The sequence below is a fragment of the Centropristis striata genome, chromosome 14 (genome assembly GCF_030273125.1).
Source record: "Centropristis striata isolate RG_2023a ecotype Rhode Island chromosome 14, C.striata_1.0, whole genome shotgun sequence".
Lineage (NCBI taxonomy): Eukaryota > Metazoa > Chordata > Actinopteri > Perciformes > Serranidae > Centropristis > Centropristis striata.
Window position 1 is genome coordinate 24,870,105 of NC_081530.1, and position 16,823 is coordinate 24,886,927.

At 39.4% G+C, this 16,823-nt stretch overlaps 1 protein-coding gene across 1 annotated transcript in view; it reads left to right on the plus strand.

Moving 5' to 3' along the window:
- Positions 1 to 16,823, plus strand: part of csmd3b (CUB and Sushi multiple domains 3b) — a 380,920-nt gene that overhangs the window by 186,218 nt on the left and 177,879 nt on the right. Inside the window, exon 6 of the mRNA XM_059350826.1 lies at positions 7,445 to 7,652. Coding sequence (XP_059206809.1) covers positions 7,445 to 7,652 — 208 coding nt within the window. The remainder of the gene's footprint in view (positions 1 to 7,444; positions 7,653 to 16,823) is intronic.

Genomic DNA, 16,823 nt, shown 5'->3' on the forward strand with positions numbered 1-16,823 from the left:
GCGTTGTCAAAGGCAAATTGGTGGCCTTACTTCTTGTTCAAGGAATAGAAATACAAACATATGGAGAAAAATGGGCTTACCAATTGAAACTGATTGCAACAGATGATTATAACTTCAAAGTCTAACCGAACCTTTACCATTGCTGTATCAGATCAGGATTTTGTCTTATTTGGAGGAGGTGGTGCTTTAAAGAGAGGGTGCACCTTACAGGCTCAAGACTTGGTTGCATATTTAGCATTTCAATGCAATTTCCCTGCAAGCTGGTCCTTAAAATCAGATTGTTTGAGCAACAATCACATTTCTGCTGACCCCACCCTTTTCTTCGCATCGCTTCTATGCACATTGTTGCTGGATTGCATCCAAAAGCAAAGTTGGATTCTGTTCGCAATGCCTAACACCAGTGCTAGTTTTGCAGATGGATGGATCTGTCTATAAGATTTTATTCTCATACATCCAGAACTGTTACTTAATGCATCCTGGCATGACTGGATGGTGAAAGTGACATTGAGACCACAAGTGAAATTGCATCCTCGGTGCATTCAGTCGGCATGCTGCACAGTGCAGCTGCAGGAGAAGCTTCATCAGTGCCCAGTAACTCCTCGGTCCAGGAGGAAATTTATGAAAAATAAATGCTGGATCATTTGTGTGCACATGTTTTTCTCCGGTCTATTCAGTCATTCGTGGCAGGTAAAGTGAGGTATTCAAGGTATGGAGGGAGTGATGAGGGAGAAAGAGGGGCAGCTATATATATTTAGCTTTACAACATATGGGGGGCAAGAGGTTGATGGATGGGTGGGTGGATGTAGATAAGAGAGCAGGAGGGATGGACGGATACAGCCTGAAGAGAGAGGAGAGGAGAGGAGAGGATGATGTAGATGGCCCATAATCCTTAGAGGCTGACAGCGCACTGGGTCTTCTGTGATTGAAGTCTGGGTGTGTGTGTGTGTGTATATGTGTGTGTGTGTGTGTGTGTGTGTACGAATCTGATATTGATAGTGATCTGCCTATCAAAGTGATGCAGGAAAGGAACGGAGTTATGGGACAGAAGGAAAGGAAGAGGGGGAAGAAACGGCAAGTGGAAAAGAGAAGAGAGAAAGAGATGAGGCCAGAAAAGCCATTAAACATAAAATCAATCAGCAGAAGGAGAGAGAGAGAGAGGGAGAGAGAGAGGGGGAGAGTGAAATGCAGAGAGAGTAAGATCTTAAAGAAAGACACAGCGAGACGGAGAAGGATAAAGAAGGAATCCTCAGATGACTGCGATATTGATGACAGCACAGTGGGGAAGAGGGGATGAACGGATGCGAGAGAGGGGAGGCAGGATAAGGAGGCTAAGAACGAGTGATCAAAGCACCCTAGGCCATGAGAGAGAAGGAGGAAGGGAGGGTGAGATGGAGAGAGTGAGGATGGGGGAATGATGAGGATGAAGAGTGGGAGGGTGAGAGGCAAGGATGAATGAGGAAGAGAAAGGGAAGCATGGAGGGGAGAACAGTGGAGGGGAGGGAGGGCGGAGGAGGAGGAGGATAAGGAGAAAGAGATGAGAGTAGAGGAGGAGATGTGCTGTTTTACTATAAAAATAATCTTGATGCAGAAATGGGTAGAGGCAGGGACTAGCAAGCAGAGGCCAGTAGGGAAGAAAAGAGAAGTGGTGCTACAACAACAACCAGAGAGGGAGAGGGAGGGATAGAACGGCAAAAAAGGGCAACTCCAGCTCACTGATGTGATGAGAAATGAAGGCAACATGGTCAACACTACCACTCCCTTTCCCTCTCACACACATACAGAGTCAAACTAACATATAGCGCTCTCCTCCACATACACACTTTCCCTCCTCCTGTGGGTCAGTGCGCCGGGGCACGAGCATGAGTTCAGCCTCCCTGGGTTTCTGTTTATTTTAAAGCAGGAAACACAACACAGCAGAGCAGTGCAACCAGGTAGCAGAGCCCTCGCGTACCCATAGAGTCACCTCTTATGCTCATTTATCTTCTGGTTTTCACATGCAACATGGGATTGTCAATGCGTAATGCAGTGGCATTTTTCTCTTTTTGTACAGAACCCCTAACACAAGTCATGTAAGAGACCAACTTGCAATGGGATCACACCAGCCATGACAGTATGTGTACCACATAAAAGTGGTACACATAATCTGAAAGCTGGGAACCTGAAGGTTAAGTTTGCATTCAGCCCAGCACCGTGTGTCAAGTTGTTATAGTTGTAAATCAGAAATAAAACTTAAACAGTTAAAATAATAATTAAAATGTAAGGCTTAGAACATTATGATGGAAGTATATGATGGCCACCCCGTGCTCAATTATTTCTCATAAATTGTTGCAGCAATTTTCTTGGTTGATACCATTTGTTACACAGTGGTGCTGTTTTTAATCGTTTTTGAAGGTTCAAGAATTTATGAAATGCATCCAAAAAATCCGTCCAACACACATTTTGATGCCAAGACGTTGCGGAAAACCATAAAAAAAAAATCCATGTTGTGATTGGGTATTAAAACATTTTTGGATGGCGAGCACTTCTGTTTTGTAAGCTGCTGAGAAACTGCCTTATTGTCAGTATACCTAGGAAGGCCATATATTATTTAAATGCTCTAGGTCTTAAGTTTGCAGTTATAAAGTTTCACGAGGTTGTGATTATCCTAGAGGTCACAGCAGGTCGTTTTATGCAGTGAAGTCAATTTTCGAAAATATGCTCTCACTACAATTAAATGCTACTATGGGGACTAACATAATTACACATGAATACAGTTGAGCTCATTGGACCCATAAGAGTCTCAGCTTTCCAGACAAGTTATGCAATTCCGAGACTGTTTAGGGACGCCAGTATGCAGAAATATTCAAATATACCATTTTTAGAAGAGGCAGAAATAACAACTTTGTATTGCATGCACAAAACGTCATGTTTTTTGTCACAGACTGCAGGGAAGGGACTCCCAGGTTCATATCTTGGGGTGGGATAGGCTCAGTTTTTTAACTCCATCAGTTTGAGTCTAAGAGATTATTAGCACCATATAATCCTACATACAATATATTGATACAATGATAGAAGTACTGTAAGGATAAAACAGAGTTTGCAACCAAGAGTTACACAATAGCAATGATTTAAAGTTTTAATTTGCTGTTTTAAACATGAGACATTGAGATAACCCCAATCCATAATACAGTATAGTGAATCTAGCCAATGCACACCGATTTAAATTCAACCTTGAATAGACAAGGTTATTCATCAAATATCAGTCACTTCACTATCAGTCATCTTTTAATGATTTTATAATCAATAACATTAATTTTGTGTCTCATTTAAAAGTAATCTCCATTCATGCTTTGGATGTGGCTTCAATGACCTCTGTGCTCCTTAGTTGTCAGCTACAGATTCATTTAAATGCTTATTGGATTTAAAGATTTCTGCTATAAGCTGATCAGACGATTATGTAATGAAATTCCATTTTTTGAATTGGTTCAAATAGTGTATTTCAAGATAAAAAGATTATTAATTCAATAGAATGCTTAAAAGCAATCTACAATATATGAATCATTACCAAACCTGCATTTAATGCTGAAATGTAATTTTGTGCTGCAAAATAAAAAAACAAAACAAAAGCAAAACAAACAGAAGGAATGAGGCCTGGATATTATGTGAGATAGACACAGTAATATTTAACACTGTCACACAGATGTCCCATCATGATTGATGGAGCAGGAGCATCAGTATCCAAAATTAGCAGGTGCAGCATGGAAAGTTGACTGGTTCCATGTCATGTCTGATGCACGCAAATTTAACAGAAGGTAATCAGTGTTGGCTATAGGTATCCGGACTTCTCACCCTCCCCCCATGAACACTCACACAAATGTCACTTTTTATTAGAGCAGCTGCTCCTGAATCGGTCTCTGCACAGCCCTGCCGTTACTGGATGACACACAACAGAATGAGTGAGGATCCTAATTGCGTCATGTGTCATCTAAAATGATTACACGGAGCCGTTCCATCCTCTCAGGTTTCTTCCAGATCTAAATCAGTATTCAAGTCAGTTTATTTTAAAAGTAATGACAAAAAGGTTATTTTATGCTATAGTTCACTGTAATGGAGTTTGAGTGACACAAAGCCAGTACACATTGTGGATGAAAGCCCTCTATGCTATAACATCATAATGTCAAGTTCACCAAAGGTCCACTGCATAAAAGAACAATGCTCTTTTGTTTGGTAATCCATTTTTATTCCACTAGTTCATTTCCTCTTCTTAAATAAGGGCCACACATCAGTGCACCTTGAGGCCTTTCCACCTGTCTGTCAAGTGTCACTGGCACATCAATAAGCTGGCAGGCTGGAAGAGGTGTGTGTCTGTGTGTATGTGTGTGTGTGTGTGTGTGTGTGTGTGTGTGTGTGTGTGCATGTGGGTGCGTGTCCACTAGTGCTTGAGGACGTCCTGTTGTCATGATAAACCTGTGACAGCTGTCATCCTGCAAGCAGCACTCTCTCCTCTCCCATGCTGCGGACACTCTCCCTCTCTCTCTCTCTGTCACACACACACACACACACACACACACACACACACACGCACACACGCACACACACACACACACACACACACACACACCTGCCTCATTGCTCTCCTGCAAATGTGATGGGGTCTCAGCAGGGGTTGTTCCGGGGTGTTGGGTCAAACACAAATCTCCTTAACTGTCTAGCTTTGGAATGGATGTGTATCTGGATGACTGAGGGGTCTGTCTGTCAGTGCTTGTCTGCCTGTCTGTCTGTCGAACTGACTCTTTGGCCTCTATGAATCTGTTTGAATTAATAAATTGCTGAATAAATATTGCATTTCTCTCTTTCATTTTCAATAAATCAGCACCTGTTGTTTGGGACAATGCAGGACTTTTCACTAAGGCCTAGTCCACATGTACACGGGTATTTGTACAGGTAAAAATCTCTGTCCAATGCAAAGAACGCTTGAAAACACTGTCAAGAGCATGCCAAACCAGCAGGCGGTGATATAACTCTTCCCCTTAAGCCGTGTCGGCCAATCACACAAAGAAGAAGAACAAGAAGCCTCCAAATCAGAAAAATGAACAAAAGCTGCTACTGGAAGACTACCTGGCTGAAATGCATCGATCACTTCATTCTGATCCCTCTGTTCCTCAGTATCGTTAAGGAGTGACTGTACATTCAAGTCCTGTTTGCAAGATAAGAAGCGGCACTATTTTGGCCTTCACCACCATTGCACGATCCTCATTTGTGATGCCTCTCAAATGGGATAACAGCGCTGACTGACATTACAAGCCAAACCCTTTCTTTTCCCTGTCTACATGTCAGCACTAAAAGAGTTTCTGAAAATCTTGAACCTGGAAAAGAGTTTGACAAAAGCTCGGTTTTCAGTGACCTTTGCATGTCGACGAAAGGCATAGAAAAAGCTACGTTTGTGTATGTGTGGACTACGTCTAAGACAAAACAAATAAAAGCCATGTTTTGTTCCTAACTTCACGCACTGATCTATTAAAAAAAACGCTCAGTCTCTTTTTAATTTAATTTCCAAACCTCTTATTTTGACTCATCCTGTTTCCTGTTTTCTGTCTTAGACAGTTTTTTTACCAACCCTTTGCCTATTTTAATCTGGTTCTGTATTATTTGTTCCACTCCAGTTCTGTTTGTCTCTGTTCCTATCTATTTATGTTCCCCTGTTATCCTCCATGTATTTCCTGTCTCTACTCAGTGCACTCTGTTCCGTCCAATTTCTAATATCTTTTCTAATATGTTTCTATTCATTTCTATTGGTTATCGTCTGTTGCTCAATGTGAGTCTTGGACCACAGTTATGCTCTTTACCCGTCCTGTGGGTGGAGTCTGGCTTGGTCCTTACCTTATCTCTGTCATCTGTACATGCATCCCCCAAGGCAGCACGGCCTGGGTGAGCCTAACGGATGTGCATGTATACCTGACAGCGCCTGTCTACACTCTTATAAAGGATGTGTCTTTTTCAGCTTATCAGTGAGTGCACTTTAAGGACAACACACATCTTTGTGTTTTTCTGTCTTCTCTAAATGCTGATGATATCAACATGTGATGTGTTGCAGAGTTTTATAAATCACGTGTCATCCCAAATTGCACTCACTGGTGTGTAGGAAAATACATGTCTGATGTAAGAGTGTGTTACATACAGTAATGCCTCTTTTATGTATAACTATAAATTATACAGGTATAATTTATACCATGTTTACAGTTGGACTTGTACTCTCTCAGAAAAAAAGGTTCAACATTGCATCTTTTATCACTGGGGCAGTGGATACTTGACTGGGCTCAATTTGCTTTTGATAAATACAACATTCCTTTTTTTTAAAGGATGTATTTTAACAAATTGGATATGAAAAATCACCTATTCATACTGTGTTTTGAAAAAGCGAATTGAGCACAGCCTTCAATATCTTACCACACGACCAATGTCCCAGTGACACAACAAGGTCCAATGTAGTATGTTTTTTCTCCGTGAGTGTATCTGTATAAATTATATGTGTATAATTTATGCCGTGTGCACAGCGCAATCCATGTGTCTTTATCTGTTATACAGTAATCAGAACTACTATCAATTAAGAATAATACAATCAATCAGATGTGATCAGCAATAAGAGAAAATTAGGCAAATTTATCATCACATCTGGTCTATATGTTTGGAAACTAATTGACGATTAACCTGATACGCTGACACTACAGCAGCCAATTGGGAAACAGTTGAATCTAAAGTTCCTTGGTGGTGATTGGAGGAGACGAGAGCGGAGATCTGTGATTGGAGAAAAAGGACAACTTGTTATTGGAGGAGAGGACAGCAGCTCTGAGTGTGACAGGAACTGCAGCCGTACCCATAAACCCCATCCCTGATTCTAATTGGCTGAAATAAAAACAGCATCATTCTGCTAAATCTACAGGCTTAATGGTCCACTGAATAAGGACTGCTTGTTTTATCATCATGTATGCTATTTTTTCATATCTACTTCATATATGAAGTGTGATGTAAGAGCTCCATATTTTACCGATATGGTTTGCTCATATGATTTGACAGTTTATGTGTCATGAAAAAGTCATCCATTTCTAACATTCAAGCCACAAATAACATTAGGAGTTGAGAGCAAAGAGTGTACCTGTAAAATACTAAAACTAAGGTCACTAAGAAAATCACTTCATAGAGGGAGAGAGGTGGGGAGCTGGGCTGGCTGACATTGAGAAATTATGCTAGGTCTATTGAGAAATTGATCTTAATTACAAATTTGGTGAAATTAACTGAATTGATACATTTGGTAATTGACCCGCCCCATTTCATATAGCTGAGAAAATCTAAATAATTTATCCAAAAAGCAAGAAATTTCATTAAAAACAAAAAAAAGTCCGCCCCTCGGTCCCTCCTCCTCTCCCTAACCCAGGTTTTCTATTTGTCACTCTGATTTGATTGACAGCTGAGGACACATGTGGGGGCACTGTGAGGGGCGGCAGTGGGGTGGTGACCAGTCCCGGTTACCCCGGCAACTATGGTAACCAGGCCGACTGTACTTGGATCCTATTGGCCGAACCTGGAGACACCATCTCTGTCATCTTTACAGACTTCCAGACAGAGGAGAAGTATGACTACCTGGAAGTGGAGGGATCTGAACCGCCAACCATTTGGTGAGTCCCTTTTTAAAATAATTTATTCATTTTTGTGTGTGTTTGTGTGTGTGTACGTGTGTTTCTGTGTTTGTGTTTGTGTGCGTGTGTGTGTTTGTAGTCATTATGTTGCTAAAAACATGATTATGTGGCAGAGCTGTTTGTTTATCTGTGTTAGATTCATTATTTCATGTTTTAGGATAATTTCTGAGTCGCAGTGGAGGGATGAGTCACGGTAAAATTACAGAGGGGTGCGGGTCATATTTACACTTCTAAGAGACATTCAATCATCTAGATGGTGAATATTAAAAATATGTACGTTTTATACAACAAAATTCAGGGGTGGACATTATGGTTTTGACCAGATGGCTTGATTATTAAAAATGCCTTGTGTGAGTAGCCGTTATTTCATGGTACGAAAGCAGGTAGGTCAAAGTTGACAGATCCTAACAAATGTAGAACGACAGAGCATCATAGAAGCCGCAGTCTGCCGCAGAATACAGTGGTAAACAATATAAAAGAGGTATAATAGAGCTCCACAGTATGTGGGGTGTTGGTGACATGTGATTGAATCCATTTTTTTCTTTTTAAAAGGAAAAGGATTCAGTTGACATTTGTGACCTGGCATTTCTGCAAAGATAGTGTAGTCACGTAGCGGCTGAGTTTATGGAACAATTTAACCACACTTGGAGTACGGTAATAAAAAAGTTAGAACAGGTGATAAAAATAAGTTAGAACTCAAGTAAGAACAGGTAATAAAATGAAAACGTTATTACAGATATAAAGTTCAGTTTTTATCTCTTGTTCTTGAAGTGTAGCAATATTCCATGGAAAAAATAAATAAATAAGATCTTGAGGTATGATGTAAGTGTGTGTTTGTGTGTGCATGTGTGTGTGTGTGTGTGTGTGTGTGTGTGTGTGTGTGTGTGTGAGTGTGTGGGCTTGTGTTCATGTACAGTCCTTCTACATCGGCCTTGTGTTGAAGTGATGAATTGATCTGTGCTAGTGAGACTTTTAACAGCTTTCCGTGTTTTCTATTATTTTCTCATGTGTTTTCAGATGCTTCACTCATAACAATATTTTATTGCGCTTGCTGCTTATCGATTGTTGGTAAATTAGGGTATTGATAAACCATTGCTGTTGCTGTAACCATTCTGAATCTTATCATGGTCGAGGATATTAGTGTGTGTGCGTGCGTAATTGATTTGGAAGTAATAATGGCGAGGTAACTGCTTTTGGAAGATGTGTTAGTGTGTCTGTGTGAACCATCCTGTTCATGTATAACCATGTTAACTTGCAGTCATGCTAAAAGAAGCACTTAGTTGAATGCTGATACTCAACAACTGACAACTTATCACTTATGATCTTGCTCTGCTGGTCACATTTCATTGCATGCTCTTATACAATTAAAGAGTCATTTTCAAAGGCCAAATTTGGTCATATTTGAAAAATAGCCAGATGGTTTTATTTTTCACTTCATATGATCCGGATATTAAATAAAGACAAAACACTATTAATCGTCCAAGGCAGACCGATAAGGAGAATAAAACAAGCCAACTGTAAACTTTGATTGATTTTATTTTGCTTTGTTTTTATTTGACCTTTAATACTATCTTGAGTTTGTACGTTTGAGCAGTACAATTGTAAATAAGGTTCAAGCACATTTGTGCAAAAAGGGGCCAATTAAAGTAAGTTAACCATTTATAATCACCAGTAATATGTCTTGCCATAAGATAATTAACTTTCCCATTAAATTATTTGTATTTTGGCAAATATGATGCACTCAGTTAGTCCAAATATCCAGTCCAGAAATCATTTTGTGAGGGACATAAAATCAATTCAAACACATTTCAATTTGTAAGAAGTTTTCAGAAACCATCAGGCCATTCAGAGAATTTGTGTCAAGCTTTCATTTTGAACTGGGGGCACATACAAACCTATAAAACCGCTGTGAAAAATCACCTTCTTAGGGGTATTTATGAGCAGAATTTATTGCTCAGAGTTGGATTGTTGGCCTTTGGGGGGTAATGTTGTGGCCACTGGTTGTGTTTGATTTAGTCTGTCCGATGTCTTGGCTCAAGTAATATATTGCTGTGTAGTTAGTTACCGAATTAACTTCCAGAGTCTCTCGCAGCGTACTGAGGTCAGTGTGTTGATTTTTCACATAGCATTAATCTTTTTGGGCAGCCAGGCTGATCATGTAGTTGTACTGACAGGAAAGCAGCAACATTCAGATGTTAAAACTTAAACCAGCTTGTCCCGATGCACTGTATCAACTTTATTATCCATGTTAGTAAGAACGTTGTGTTCACAAGGAGTGAAGCGCACACAGTTATAGCAGTACATTTTAAGATGCACAAGACACCTAATTTAAGAAAGTGACTTTAATGGCTTCCCACCTGGGAAGAAAACAAAGTACTCCTGTGGGTGAGAGTGTCTTGTTGATCAGAGATGTCAGAAAAAGTCATGAAAAGACTTGTTTAAGATGATGCAATGTTCAGAGGGACATTGCAGAAAGCACAACTCTTCAAGCCTTGCAGTGGATGTGCTACACTGCAAAAAGTAAGTCCATGGTTCCACTCCTGTCAGACATGAAGATGAAACAACACTTGGTATAATATCAGCAAACCGAACCCCCAAGGAGTGGATAAATGTTCCCTAGTTTGAAATATCTAGTTTCCTTTGAGGCATCCTGATGACAGGGTCATAATTTGGTATAAACAGCCTGATCCCGTAGATTCTTTCATCCTTTAAATGGTGCAGGCTGCTGGTGGTGTTGTAATTGTCAGGAGGTTTTTTTTATGACATGAACTAGGCTGCACTAGACTCTGCAGTACCAATTTAGCATTGTTTGAATACTAAAATGTACTTAAAGATTGTTCCTTTCCAGGTGCATTCCTCATGGCTGCAGTATCTGCAGCTTTTTTTCAGTTGGATACTTCCATATCAGAAAGCATGCATCATCTCCAGATGGCTCCAGGGAACTGACAGTGATTTTAGTTTCTTATAGTGACCTACAAAGCCCATATATCTCAACACAGTACAGCACTCTGGAGAACACGTGTGCTGCAGAAAGTCAGTGCTATACTGTACGTGAATGTGAGGTGGAAAATCAGCAGGGACTTTGTGACATATTAAGTTAGCTTGGACCACGGTCTCTTAAAGAAGTGAGATGATATCAATTTGGGCCCAATAACTTAAACCTTATTCATAAACCTTATTGGAGGTGTGAACGTTAATCCCACATGTCCAACCCTCTCAGTTCATCCTTATAATTGAAGTAATTTCCCTTGTAAAAACATGGGACTCTCTCTCGTACAGTGGATTAGATGGCTCTGCGTTTTTCCTCTTTCACAGCACTAGGAGAAGCTGAAATTGGTTGTAATTAGATGCAATGCAACGATTCACATTCATGTTTGTCTGTGCTTGTTTGCATGTAACTACATGCATTCTTAATAATGTGTGCACATGTAGAGCTTTGGTGTGCTATCTAATGAGTTGCATCTGTTCTCTTTGTGTAAATACAGTAGCATCACTTGATATTTGCCCTCTCTGTCCCCATGGAAACTCCTGAAGCTTGATATTGACGAACAGTCACTTTGTAAACAACACTGTCTCTGTACCCCTTCTTTGTAAACAACCTTTATTTATCTGTTCCATCAGAATGTTTGGTTGATTATAAAAGAAAGAGACTCGTTGAAATGACATTAAAGCTGTTTAGCAGGTAGCATACTAAATACTTAACATTTAACGACAGGCGCTGATAGTAACAACAACTGCGTCGTCCTTTAAGATCGAAAGAAGTTGCTCTCATCAGAGAGGAACGGGAAGCACAATGTTGACAACAGACTTGCACCAACGTGAATGCCATTAGCACTGTTAGCACTTAGCAGATGGGAAATCAGGCCCAGCTGTTTCTGTTTGAACTGACAGTAATCTGTTGTCACTCATCTTTTCTTTTGTGAATTATCTGTTCTCAAGGCCTGTTTGAGGTGGCATGTGAACAGTGAAAATATTCTGTGATCAAAACAAGACAATCATTTTTTAGGTTTCCCAACTAATAAATAGGGCTGAAATAGGGCTAGTAAAAAAGCTGGTACAAAATACTTCCAAAACTTTTTTTAATGCTATATTAAGAGTATTCAGACAGCTGTGCCACCAGACTCCATTGGCAACAACAGCCTTTTATTTTATCCTGCAGAAAACAGCTGGTGTGAAGTAACGGCCACCTTGTTCAGATAGTTTGTTTATTTAGTTGTGTGACTTTTGGATCCGAACTAACATGACGTCCACGACAGTATAATCTTCTCTGTGATTTCCAAATTAAGTCACTGCTAGTAAAAAAGGCTCACTGGGTGTTTCCATTTCAAAAATCCAGAAAATAATGCTGTTGGAGTCAGCCATTCATTTTGAGGATTAAATAATAATGCACACTTATTTAGCAATTTTGGTCTTTGTCTTTGATTGTATTTCATCTAGTATGGTGTGTATTGTGTTTTTGTTGATATGTATATAAATTAATTATTATACGTAACAACCAAAGCACTATTCCAAAATGAAAGAAATGGATTATATAAATATTCAGAAGATAACCTGCCAACTTTTCGGTGCATTTAAGGATGAATTGGCTAATGGGAGTGTTTTAACCTTATTTATAACATAATTTCCAAACAATGAAATCTATGTGAAAATGTGAAAATGAGATCTTCATTTATTGTGGGCACAATAGGACAATCTGAAATCAAAGGATGCCTGCTTTCATGCGTTCAAACTGGATTTTTGCATATCTTAGTATCAATTAACCTTCTTGGTAATATCTAGTATTTATGCAGATCTCAGCTGGCTGAAAAATGAACAAAAGACGGCCTCATACTTGTCACTTTTTCACCAGACAAAGTCCTCAGAAAAACATTTGCTCTTGTTCGTCTTAAATGGGTGCACAGGCTGCGGCAAGATTTAAACAACTGACCCTTTTGTTGCAGAATAGTCTGTCTGAAAACTAGGCCATGCTGCCTGATCCCTCAGCAATTGCCTCACAACACTAAGTGCTAATATACTAATTTCCATTGGCAATTTGTGAAAGAAGCTAATAGCTAAAATGCTAATTTCCAATGGCAATTAGAAGAGAAAGCTAATGGCTGATTTGCTAATATGTGAGTGTGTAGAAGAATTTGTTATGTGTTTATCAGTTGCTGCAGGGCTGGCATCAGCAGTCTCACACACCAACACACACACACACACACACACGGATGTAGCCTAGGTCCATGTAACCGACACACACAGTCTTACACACACATTCAGTAACACACTCTCACAGAGACTCTCCTTCTCACACAGACACTTTTGTCTAATCAGTATGCGAAGAGGTATGCTTGCGCCTATGAGAGTAGTATATCGCTGTGAGCTAAGTGCCTGTAATCCTAGCCTAACACTACACACACCCATACACATACACAGGCACACACACAAACACACACACACAAGTTTTATATTTTGTTGTTTCAGAATCAGTTGCCCTTGAAACCAAGTAGAGCATCTTAAATAGAATGATCACTCTCACTCTCTCTCTCTTTCCCTTGCTGTCTCTCTCTCTCTCTATCTATCTATCTATCTATCTATCTATCTATCTATCTATCTATCTCTATCCATCTGTCTTTATGTCTCTCCATCTGTCTGTCTTGTAAGTCTCTGCATGAGTCCAAGATATAGCATGCTGTTTAGTGCTTTTAGGTGCATGCACCTGACAGCCCATCACCAAATTTGTGGTAATGGTGGACCCAGCCATTCAAAGTCTGTCATTCACCAATCTCTTGCTTGTCGAGGATTTGGTTTTTTTAGAGGCACTGAAAATTAATTTTGTCAGGTTTGAGCTGGAAGCCACTTCGCCAAGTGCCTGGAGTGATATCACTGTAGGCGAGCTGGTTTAGCAGACAGCAAATTCTGCCCAGACGCCACAGTGTGACACAGATATTCACATATGCATACATTGTACAATATGTGCTGGATTCATTCTGCAAGTCAGATGCTGTATACTTGTGTAAACACACACATAAATATGTATGAGATCAGCTAGGCCAATTACTTGCCATCACATACATATCCACGCACATATTTATTGCTGACTGTTTTAAGAAGCCAGAATGTCCTGAATGATTTCAGTACGCTTGGTGTTTTAGCAGCTAACATTGATTGGGTTTCATCTGGTGTATTGCTCTCATGTGGTTTTCATGATACATAATGATGTACATTATGTTGTTGATATGTAACAAGTCAAATGAGAGAAATGTAGGGCAGATAAGTATTCAGAAGATTACCTGCCAATGTGGGGATGCATTGGAGGATGACTTGGCTAATAAGTATCCCTGAGATAGTCCCAAGACTCCTATAGGCAAGGCAAGGCAAGTTTATTTGTATAGCGCAATCCAACACAAGGTAATTCAAAGTGCTTTACATAAACATTAAAAACAACAAGACACAATTGAAAACAGTAAAAACAGTCAATTAAAACAGGGAAATAGAAATAGAAATACAAATAAGATAAAATAAGATACAGCAGGATAAGAAAATAGATAAAAAATAGATAAAATAATAAAACAGCACAAGTCAAACATTGCTTAGTTAAAAAGTAAGGGCAGTAGAGTAGAGCAGATAAGTGTTAAAGTTAAGAGTACGCTGCAGTAAACAATAGTGTTTTTCGTCCTGATTTAAACACATTTTCAAACATCACTATAGTCTATGAAGAAGCGTCTAAATGAGATCTTTATGCATTGTTGGCATTATAAATGATCTGAAATGAAAAGACACTTACTTTGATGAGAAGTTCAAACACTACAGTATTAAAGATTCCTTCCACTCTCTAACAAAATATGATGAACACTAGCACATCATCATCACATCTGGTAGCATCTACTCAAACATACAAATGCAATGCAATAGAGAAATATGAAGATCACTTTAAGCCCTGGACAAATCAGAGTAATCTCTTTGAAACTCAGTATTGTATTATTAATCATTTTGTTTGTTTTCAATGAAATAAAGTTAGTTCTTCCTCCATGCTGTTTTTCAACACCCTGTGATCACTGCACACGAGAATCATTTGACTATGTAATTCATAAGCTTGCATCATTAGAAAAACAAGCATTTTTTATCTCTGAAGGAAGCTTTTTGTCAGTGATTTCAACACACAAACAAATACTGGCACACTCTCTGATTATGTAAAGTAAGCAGGAAGACCATGTGGTTAAATAAACTTAGATAAATTGAGCTATCACTCATACTCTTAAGGAGAATAAACATAACATTATAGCTTATTATAGTGCTCAAAATACCAAAGAATTAAACCAGGTAGTTATGGATTCCAGGGAATCATATTAAAGCATGTAATATTTGCTAAATATAAGCAAAAAGTTAAAGTAATCTCCGCAGCATTTGCAAAATACAACACATTAAGCATGTTCAACTTTTTTTTTTTTTTTTAAAACCAAAATTTAAAAAGATATATCCTGGTGTACATGCCTCATCATAACAGATCTGGCCATCCTGCTGACATGGACTGATTTAATAGAGAGAAGCAGCTAAGTAATGTACAATTGGAACGAGTCCAGGTTAGTCCCAGAGATACAAACCCAATTTCTCCAACATCATCAATCAAAATTTACTCATTCTCTGCAGTGTTGAAATTGGTCTTGTATTTCGCTTGGCTCAGCTGCGTACTGTTCTGTCTGTGTCTGTTAATAGTCTATACAAATATCATAACCCATCACGTTTGTGTGTGTATGACTCAACATGAGAAATGTGAACAGTGAAGCATTTTCTCGTTCTGCTCAAAGTTGTAGTATTTGTTTGAGAGGCGTAAAAGGAGCTGTGTGTAAGAGACAAAAAGAGTTTAAGTGTGTGTGTGTGTGTGTGTGTGTGTGTGTGTGTGAGTGTGTGTGTGTGTGTGTGTGTGTGTGTGTGTGTGTGTGTGTGTGTGTGTGTGTGTGTGCACGAGTGCGTGATGTTATGCTCGCCGAGTGCTAATCAATGCTGCTGGCAGAGAGGATGCTGGGATAGCAGCACCATCCCGAATAGGAAATGGAGCAATGACCTTGAAGACAAACACACACACCCTGTTTCTGTGCCTCACACTCACAACAAACAAACACACATATCAGATTATTTCAAATATGTATCTAAAGATGCAGGGAAGCACAAGCTTATAAATGCACACACACAGAAGGGCAGGCTAGCTTGGTTCTAGACCTCTGAATCAATGTCTCCATCCCAATTTTGTCTAGTGATTCAAACGGGTCTTGTGTTCCTGCCAGTAATGACTGTGACCCTGTTTGTAGGAGCACTTCAGTAGCCAGAGCCTTTGGTACTTTGTGGAGTTTTTGACTGCTAATAGTACTACGGAGCTATGTTTTGAAAAGTCGGTCCCTGTTTTGCTTGTATCCAATGCAAGGGATGCACATAACCAGACACCAGTGGGTGAATCACAGTCCTGCCAATGGTTTCACACTGTTATTGATTAACAGGTCTGGGTAATGTGCCAAGACAAGTCGCCATGTGCCAGAAAACATGGATGTAAACAATGTAGGTTTTTACATTTCTCAGCATTTCTTTCAAAAATTGACTTTGCAATCGTTGTATGGGAAAGGAATTGTATTTAACATATTTGTTACAGGGAGATACACAAAGCTTTTTATAAAGAAAAAATAATGTGAGGAGAACTTTTCACAATGCACCTGTAGGCTAGTCAAACTACCAAACTAAGACAGTGGTGACTAAATGTAAATGGACGGATCAGTGCATCTTCAACAGTTTCATACAACAAGATCTCCAACCTAAAGGACAGAATGTCGTTTGTCAATACCACCCATAAAGACTCATATGAGTGTGTCACAGTTCACGGTGCGGGGTGGAGCATTCTAAAAATAGCACACTCATTATTATATGCACTGATATGGTTTGCGGTTGTATAAAAGACTGCAGTTTCGTTGAATTAGACTACAAAACCACTGATCTATAGGTTTACGGCAAAAAACTCCCTGGTGGCGTTATAAAAGGCAGTTTAAACAGTAAATAAATGGCGTAAATGTAGAAGTGAAGTAATTACGAGGGTGACCTGACTACCAGAAGTGACATAGTTACGTTAAAACGTGATGCACAAATCGTTCAGTCATGTTTAAATCACATCGTTTACTTTTGTTC